This window comes from Ctenocephalides felis, unplaced genomic scaffold (genome assembly GCF_003426905.1).
Source record: "Ctenocephalides felis isolate EL2017-DRISC unplaced genomic scaffold, ASM342690v1 CF-g0.4_SCAFFOLD_01886, whole genome shotgun sequence".
In the NCBI taxonomy this organism is placed as follows: Eukaryota; Metazoa; Arthropoda; class Insecta; order Siphonaptera; family Pulicidae; genus Ctenocephalides; species Ctenocephalides felis.
Window position 1 is genome coordinate 131,660,423 of NW_020538040.1, and position 10,042 is coordinate 131,670,464.

The 10,042-nt window shown below is 30.1% G+C and overlaps 1 protein-coding gene across 1 annotated transcript; it reads left to right on the plus strand.

Moving 5' to 3' along the window:
- Positions 1-388: 388 nt before the first annotated feature.
- LOC113377816 (phosphofurin acidic cluster sorting protein 1-like) lies at positions 389-7,387 on the plus strand. The gene is made up of 7 exons (XM_026618241.1): positions 389-650; positions 1,051-1,232; positions 1,322-1,538; positions 4,116-4,305; positions 4,536-4,841; positions 4,916-5,246; positions 7,288-7,387. Exons 1-6 carry the CDS (start codon positions 538-540, stop codon positions 5,192-5,194), a joined length of 1,287 nt encoding a protein of 428 aa, XP_026474026.1. The 5' UTR covers positions 389-537; the 3' UTR covers positions 5,195-5,246; positions 7,288-7,387.
- Positions 7,388-10,042: the final 2,655 nt, after the last annotated feature.

Consider the following 10,042-nt stretch of genomic DNA (forward strand, 5'->3'; position numbering starts at 1 on the left):
ATACATACACACTTATACTTATGCATGTTTATCTATGCACATACACATACATCAATTTTTTCTAAGGTATGCCAAAATGTTCAGAATCCTCTCAAACGTAAAAATATATACAAATTTTCATTTTCGATTTTTTTGCGATTGCGACTGCGACAAAAATTGTTTTTTCAAAAACTTTAAGTACTCCTAACCCCTTAATTGCATATATTTTTTAGTATTTTAACAGTAAGTATGAACCAAAAAGATATTAGCTTTTTAAATAACCAGCAAAATTATCGGCTGGATAATGCTCTGCTAAGGGCTGTGCGGGCTGTGCTTTGTTAGCTACATGAACGTGTTTCTCTCTCTATGGATTAGCGTAGCATCGCTTTTGACAGCCCTTTGACAGCTATCAGATATAACAGTACAGTGCAATCACAATCATTATTTTTGTAGTGCAGTTTAAAGTTTGAATTGAAAGTTTCATTGAAATTTCAAAGCGCAGTATGGATCAAAGTGCTGATCTCAATAAAAGTTGTAAAAACGATGTAGATTGATCGAATGAAGTGTTCATTTATTGAATATAAAATGTCAAACACCGCAATGAAACCTGTTCCTATGAAACTTTTTGCAGCCTGGGAAGTGGATAGGACCCCTTCTAATTGTATTCCCAGGTTAAAAATCATCAATCAATCTCCAAATGCACGACAGATAAATATAGTCACACATACACACTTCATATAATGTATACACACAATAATAATTTAGCAATGTTATTTGTATTACAACTTTAATGATTTTTATGTTATATTGTTGTTACTGTTCCATATTTAATATAGGGCTTTTATTGTATTGAATTCAATGAAATTCGATTATATTTTATTCTTCCAAAAACAACATTGTATATGTATATATTGTGCGAATATTTATTATAAAATTTGTACAAAATTTGAAAGAAAACACTTACTTGGAAGAAGTTTAGAAGTTTTCATATATTATTATTGTGACGGAATCATTCTGAAACTTATAGATTATGTTTGAAATGCTTTAGAAACTGCTCTTTTGTAATTTAAGGTTGTGCTCTTTGACTGTTACAAGACTCACACTTCTAACTCCACTTCCCGCTGATGTAACAAGCGTGTCTTTGGCTGTAAAAATGCAAAGTTCAAAACGCATTTTGCGATCACATGAGATATCCTTAGGTGCTGTAGCTTTACAGCCAGCACAATCGTACAATCCATCACAACAAAGCTCTGGCAAGTAATAGACACTTGATATAGATTTAAAATATTACAGAATTTTCTTGTAATGTATATAGTGTAGTAATAATTGATAATCATTCTAGGTGTTTCAATCAATGTTCAAAATTCAATAATGGCAAATCAACAATGTAGTGTAAATGCAACTGGAGGTAATCAAAATTACCAGCAACAATTGTTGTCAACACTTCAACCTTCTTTGCAATCTTCAAATTTAGCTGGACAATCTACTTTATTAGAAGCAGAACTTGATTTACATTTTAGTTTGCAGTATCCTCATTTCATAAAACGAGATGGAAACAGGTATGTACATTGTAATAATTGTTTTGTAAATTGTTGCAGATATACAGTTTTACAAAATTACTGTACTAGTACTAGTACTAGTGAGTACCATTGAAACATTATTTTTGATACATATATTTCTAACAATATAATTTTTTATTTTTTTTATTTGAATTTTAATATAAATTTTATACATATCAGACAGGCAGAAGTGCTTGGTATGAAAGATCGTACAAAATGTCTATACTAGCGTTTCTCAAACTTATTTCTTCCAATGCCCCCTTTGAAGATCAAAATTTTTGTAGCGCTCTCCTACCAAATTTTTTATACCTATAAAATCTCTAAAAAACATTTTTTTTAAATTTTAAAAATATAGTTATAGTGTGATATATTAGTTCATGTAACCTTACATTCTAAATTAGAAAATTTTACTAGTGAGAACAAATAAAACGCTACTTAAAACAATGTATACATAAAAAAAAATTAGTTAGGAGCCTCTTATCGCCCCCCAGGATATTACAATCGCCCACCGGAGGGCCCACTTTGAGAAACACTGGTCTATACAAAGTGTATATATACACCTAAGTCTGTTTTTACACGATCTTTTTGTGCACGGTTTTGATATAACACTGTTTGAAAATTGAATAATTTTAATTTTTTTACACGATTTTATTCCATTTAGCACGATTTGAAATTTTATGTACTTAAATTTTTTTGTCAAATTTAATTTTTGCGAAGTATGTTCATATCACAAAAAAGTATTTATGAAAGAAAAAAGTCTGAAACCATCGATAGTATCGATAGTTTGCGAACACTAGCTTAAAGATTTACGTGAATTCCCCTTTAGCGCGTACAAACAATTTTTACTGCTCAAAGCAAATGTAAATAGCACTAATTTAGGGAAACCTTAAAAATTGAACAACCTATTCTTTTCGTTTACAACGTTTTTTAGTTCCTGAACTTGCCATACATTTAATTTATATTACTTTTAAGATTAGAGTGCATATCTTTTCTATCATTAATTACTATGCTTGTGAAAATAAGCATTATATATTTGATTTAATAAAATAAACATGAATTCTTGTTCTTAAAAATTCTTGTTTTTGACTAATTTTAATAGGTTTTAGAGATTAGGAACAAATCACCCATTTTTGTATAAGATCAATGTCTTTTTTTACACGTTTTTTTTTTACACGGCTTCTTCTGGAACCAATCTACCGTGTAAAAACAGACTTAGGTGTATATATATATATATATATATATATATATATATATACATATGATATGGTCATTACAACATTTTATATCATTTATTTTATAATTCAATCATACAATACTACATATATTCATTTTTACATTCATGTTCTGGTCTAATTTATTTATCTAATTTTTTTATAATATTCTTTTAACATAGTTTTAAATTGTTTCTCTTCTTTAGTCATCTTTATTTTTTTCAAAGCCCATTGAATAATTTTATAGCACTTCATATAGTGTTTTATTTGTTTTTGTTTGCTTTAGATGATAATTTTCCTGTTGTCTAGTATTGTACTTGTGTATTTCCTTATTTATAGTTATTGATGTGCATGTTTTGATTTTGTTATGTTTAATCTTATGTATTAATTTGCACTTTTCTATTTTTAAAGTTTTATTTAATGGTAGGTTATCTGTTACATATCGAACTAGGGTGAGATAGGGGAGATTATAAGTTGTTTTTAATACTTTATTTATTATTATCTTATGTATTAATTTGCACTTTTCTATTTTTAAAATTTTATTTAATGGTAGGTTATCTGTTACATATCGAACTAGGGTGAAATAGGGGAGATTATAAGTTGTTTTTAATACTTTATTTATTATTATTTATTATTCTCTGAATGCTTTCTATATTTTTTTGTGGTTTGACTCCATGTTGCAATTCCGTACATAATTATAAGCATTATGTACGCTTTCAGTACTAAAATTTTGCATTTAGTTCCAAAGTAGTGTATATCTCTTTAGTGCTCCTGTTAGTGAAACTATCTTTTTTTTTTCATTCTCTTTATGTGGTCTGTCCAAGTTAATTATTGATTGATTATGAGTCCTAGATATTTTATATTGTCTACCTCTTCAATTTCAGTTTTGTTAACTTTAAGCTTCAATTTATTTTTTTCTTTACTTCTATTTGTATATGTATTTTGTTTTTTTAGTATTAATGGTAATTTGTTCTTAAATAGCCAATTTGAGTATGTCTCCATGCCTTTTTTTTATATATTGCTCTAGCTTATATTGGTCTTTGTCTGCATATACTATCGCCGTATCGTCTGCGTATAGTATATTTAAGTTTCCTTTTTCAAGTTGGTTGTATATACAAGGTATAACAAGGGCCTCAGGCATAGATAAAAGAAGAGTATGGCCCCAGGACTGATGTTAATTTGCATATTTCACTTGTGGAATTTCCAATCTTTGTCCTGGTTATTCTTTCTGTTCAGAAAATCCTTTAGAATGCTGAAAAGAATGCTTTCCACTCCTAGTTCTAAAAGTTTATTGATCAAAATCTTGTAATCTACCATATAAATATAATTATGAATTTTTAATGTGCATATTATCCTTTACTTTAAGATTACAGATTCTTCTTCAACGGCGTAAAAAATACAAGTCACGTACTATTCTGGGGTACAAAACATTGTGTGAAGGCTCAGTACGTATGGATCAGGTTTTACAACGATCTCGCGATATGCAGATTGATTTAGGAGGTGATGGAAAAAGTGCCCGAAAATGTGGACCACTCGCACGGCTTACTGCATACCAGGTTGTTATTTTTAAAAATATATTATTGGAATAGCAATATATTTAGTTTTGGTTTTCATATCCACTTTTTAATAGAATGTTTCAAAAGAATACAATTTTTTGTGTAAAACATTTGACTGATTCTACAATGCATTTACTATTTAATTTCTATGAATATTTGGCTAGAAGTTATTTTATTAAGTAAGTGTATTAAAATGTTTTACAGTGAACATGTAGATTATTGATTTATAGGTATCATCAATACCAGTGGATCACGACAAACAAAACAGTTGTGCTATGTCAGCTGATCGAGGAGTGGCTGAATACTCAGATGATGATGAGGAAGCTGAATTCAGTTCGGCAGAAGATAATGATGAGCAGCTATATGATGCTAATGTCAGTCGTACTAGTGTTAGCCAAACTCGTAAAGGTTTGGCTTACAGAAAATTACAACATGGTGCGCACACTGGTGATGATGCAGCTATGGGAGCGCATGCTGTTGATAGTGATAGCGAGTTTGAGCACTCAAGAAAGGGTGCAAAGTTGCCAAGTAGCCGGGTAAAGATCAAAGATTATTTTCATGTATACATCTATATGCGCGCAAGAATTTATTTATAAATTCATCTTAATAGCAACGTAACCTCAAACAAAAATTTGTGGCACTGTTACGACGTTTTCGTGTACCAGAGGAACTAGAGGCTGGTGTAGCAGGGAGAGAAGAGGGAGCTCTAGAGGGTGCACATGAAATTGATGCATTATTTCAAGAGTTAGAATCCTTGTCTTGCGGAGAAGCCGATGACTCTGCTCCTGAATTGGATACAATGTCAATTGGTTCAACACCAAAACCTTCTCTCAGGCCATTCTTTTCCAGCTCTCGAAGTTTGCTTTACGATGCAACCAATCTTGGATAGTTCAATATGTTTCAACTGAAATAGTTTTTATTGCATTTGCATGCAACAATTGGTGAGTTCTCAATATTTATATATATATATATATATATATATATATATATATATATATATGTTAAAGAAGTTAGTTTTGATGTTGAAAAAATGAGTAAGTTCTTCAAGGGCAATACATCAAATAAAAGGCAAAGATTTAGAAGTTAATCTTTAATTTTTTTCCAAACTTTTCGACATAGGATTTTATGTCATCATCAGTGGATATTAATATGGTCTTACATCAGTAACTAGAGCATGGCACATAATTTTGCACTATCATATATACACTAAGTTGAACAGAGTATAGCAAAATATTTGTGAAATATAATATATTTTGCACGGAAAAAGTAGTTTATGCGTACGTTTCCGAGGCAATAATCCGAGCAATAATGATTATTGCCTCGGAAACGTGCAAAACATATTATATTTCACAAATATTTTGCTATGCTCTGTTCAATTTATTCTGTTCTTATTTATGCAATGGTTCCGTCGTTATTTCATTCCAGCGATTCAGTAGGAACGTCCAAAGCTGTTTCGTATTAGTTGGTTGCAATTTTCTCTCTTGTCTGTCCAACACGTCCCACAGCAACTCATCCGGCGACTCCGGCCATTCCATATATTTGAGTTCTTTCTACTTTTCTTTGACTGAGAAGGAATTTAGGAGTGTGCTTAGGATCATTATCTTGCGGGAAAACGAATCCGCGACCCACAATTCTTTTCCTATGCGGAAAAGCGTGCCGTTGAAGAATGTTGTGGTAGACTTTTTTGTCCATTATACCCTCAATTTTAACAATGTCACCAACAATGTTCCCAGCAAATCATCCCCAGACTAACACTGAACCACCACCATGCTTGACTATGGGGGATCACACATTGTTTTATCATGCATTCGTCAACCAAAACGACGACGTCGTTTCGGTGTCGTTTGTTGAAAATTTGAAATTTTGATTCGTTTGTGAACAAGACTTTAGATTATCGTTCAATTGTACAATTTTTATGTTTATTAGCCCAATTCAATTTTCACTTTTTTTTGCTTGCATAGTAATGTTTTTTTTAGAGGCGACGCATCCTTTGAAGCCGTAATTTTGTAGACGCTGTACATTTGAAACCCATACTTGTGCTTTGCGCGCGGAGTTGAGTTTTTCGCGAATTCGGGGGCTGTGAGAGAACGATTTTTGAACGTCGAGGATTAGTGTTAGTCTGGTGATGATTTGCTGAGGACATTGTGAAAATTGAGGGTATAATGGACAAAAAAGTCTACCACAACATTCTTCAACGGCACGCTTTTCCGTGTGGGAAAAGAATTGTGGGTTGCGGAAAAACACACATGCTAACAATTACAACTAAGACAACAGTCACATTATACTACTGCAGGAAAACAAAAACAATTTGAAATAAAACTGAATAAGGTAAACGTAATAAACAAGTTTCTATGACGCACAATATACACGAAGCAAAGCATACGTAAGCGCGACAAGTGGTATTGTATGACTAACCTAAGTAACTAATTGTATGTTTTAGAGGAAGGGTAATAAATCGGGGGCATAATAGGAAATCAGATTTACAGAAATAGATTACATTTTGATAGCTTTCTGAAAGTAGGCAAAAAAAACTACGTTCAATTACACAATTTGAATTTAAAAAGATAAAACAAAATTCGGAAAATCTTCTAAGGTCCATTGTTTGTAAAGCATTGTTTTAAATTGTTTTAGATTCTTTGAGTTATAAATATGCTGATTTATTCTCTTGCTTTTTTTTAGCAATTCATACATTTCATTCAAATCATCTTCTACGCATTGGCTGTTTTTATGCGATTCAATATGTTTTAACGTCGAACAAAAAATTCTCGATAATATATATATATATATATATATATATAGAATAGTAGAATATAGGTATATAATAGATATATAATATATTATATATATTATATATATATATATTTATAATATATTATAGATATATTATATATATATATATATATATATATAACTTTAAATATGGAATATTTTTTTCTTGTATTGTTTGTTTGCCTCTTCTTTCATTAAATTTTACAATTACAGAATTATTTTATAATGGAAGTGTTCATACTGACTTCAAATATGAGGCCATTGGACTTGTATAAATGAGGTATAAAATTCGAGCAGAGAGATCCTAAATAAAAAATTGAAAAAAAAAAGAATGTCACAGTTTTATTCCTCTGATCAAATGAGTATGGAAAAATGTGAATGGAAGATTTCATACTAGAATAACGAATAGCAAACAAAAAGCATAATCTTTCTATGTACATTTAATTGTTAAAATGTATATGATGCAACCCCAAGTAAATACTGAGGATAACCAGAACCAACGGAGATGAGTTCTATATAAGTAAAACAGATATTAGTAAATATGAACGAGCTGGCACAGATTTAAGTATATACAATTACAGTGCTATTCGATTGTGTCATTCATTTGCTATTGGATTGTGTCAGATTCATGTAGTTATATTGTGAAACTCATATAATTATTGGCACATATTATATTTGATGTTAGTTTAGTGACATTTTTATGTGTAATGTTTTAAAAAGCAATTTACCAAAAGTGTTTGTTAATATTTTTTAACTAATGTTTTCTGAATTGGTGACGCACAAACAATGTGGTCACATAAGCCTTAATTACTTAATATCTGTTATTACTGTTGTTGGAACCATAATGATTTCTCTAACAGTCAGCATTTTTTTAAAACTTTTTTAATAGGTAAACCATTTTTTTTTCTCGATAATTTCTCAAATGAAAATTGTTTAAAGAAGTTCTTACAATTGATTTAATAACATTTATATAATATTTGTTCAGTGCCACAAATTATAAATGGAGATTTTCATTATGGGAGATCTGCTAAATAATGAAATGCCCGTGAATTTTTATAAAATACATCAACAGAAGAGTATAAAGATATATGTGTTGTATTAATTTTTTTTTTTAATTTGAAAATTTGTTTTATTTGACATATATACATTGATTTTTACATAAAGATTCAAATAATTCAAAATATTTAATATATTGAAAGATACAAAATATGTGTTGTATTATCATTATTATAGTATTTATTATAAATATGTTCTGTGTTACCAGTAATTTTAGTGTTGCGAATGGATCTGCACAAAGCTTCATTTTTCATTAATGGTTTCTGATTTTTTTTTTTTTTTTCGATAATAGTATTGAGATAAAATTTACTGACTGCAATGATTCTTATCATTTTTGACAATATTCATTAACTTTACCTTTAGTGTAATTTTAATTTTAGGAAATTTTCAACACTGTAAATATATAAGCAGATAAACTGGATGTGTATCATAAGTCTTAATATTTTAACATAAAGATTGTGTATATTATTAATTATATATACTCATTTTTGTATAATAGAAAATTTTGAATGAAAATCGAATATGAGTACTGAATTTGGAATACCGCAGGGAAGAGTGTGATGTTAAATTTACAGATGAACTGTTATTTGATCTTACACTAAAGAGGTAGTTGCAATTATGCAATTATAATTTAATTACAATAAATAATTTGATTTTTGTACAAATAGTGTAGGTCTTGTAATTGTAGATATCTGTGTACACTCGATATATAGTTTTCAAAAAGGAATGTTATAGTTAATGTTGACAAAATGAATCACCTAAAACCATAACATCCATCCCTCAACTTAAATTGAGTTATTTATAATACAAATAATAAAAAATATTATTCAAACAAATAATAAAGAATTATTTGTAGTAAAATTAAGTTTTTGTAACAAACTTTGTAACACTTTAATATTAAGTTCCTAGTAATTCTAGACAGTGATTACAGCTATGAACCTCGAATCGGAGATTCCTTCGACGACACTCGCGTCGGACAGACATTGCTTTTACCTGAAAGTATAGGTTCAGGTATAGGCTATATGCTTCCCAGTAAAAATATGGTCCAACAAAAGTCAAATACCTTGACCAACCTGAACCTGTGCCGAAGACTCAACCTCGAACACGAGAACAAGCATTTGGGATGTTAAATCTATTGAGGCCTCTCTTGAGCCACAAAGACTAGTTGAGGGTTACGAACAAATGGACACTATACCTGACTCTAATCATAACGATACGTTCTCGGCCATCTAACCTAAGATACGTTCGCGTTCCACACTGGACCGACACGATACGTTCTAGTATGGAACTCGACATCCAAGGCAAACTTGCTGGAACTACAGACTACAGAAAACAAAGCTCTACGACTGGTATTACTCGACAAAACACATGCACGAAACAGCCGACGTACCGACAGTTGACAAATACATTAAAGGTTCATTGAGATTTTTTTCTCACATGCGAGGATTATAACAATGACAATATCAGGACTTTTGATTAGGGCCGGATATCGGTTGGTATGGCAAATACGTCATGCCAAACTACATCTTGATTTGATTCATACTGTACCAGAGAATACGTATAAAGTATTAGGATTTTTTTTTTGAAAGTGGTTAAACATTTTAACTAATACAGTAATCGCAAAAATCAAAAATTTTACATATTTTTACGTTTGAAAGTTTTCTGAACGTTTTGACTTGTAAAAAATCAATTTTATTGATATATTAACAATTTATTATCGGTAATAATTTATTACTTTAAAGTAAATATGGAAACACGACCATACCCTTTAATTAATTAATTAAAGGGTATGGTCGTGTTTCCATATAGAATTGGCCCCAACTTGGTATTTCAATTATTTTGATGTCATTTTCAAAGATAAACAAGTATAAAATGGCCATTTTATAGGTTTTTATGAAATAAACCTATATAC

Excerpts from the sequence above, each read along its gene's own strand:
- LOC113377816 (XM_026618241.1), top strand. The coding sequence starts at position 538 with ATGAAGTGTTCATTTATTGAATATAAAATGTCAAACACCGCAATGAAA. Across the intron at positions 1,539-4,115 it reads ATAAAACGAGATGGAAACAG|ATTACAGATTCTTCTTCAAC; the intron begins GTATGTACATTG and ends CTTTACTTTAAG. Across the intron at positions 4,842-4,915 it reads CAAAGTTGCCAAGTAGCCGG|CAACGTAACCTCAAACAAAA; the intron begins GTAAAGATCAAA and ends TCATCTTAATAG.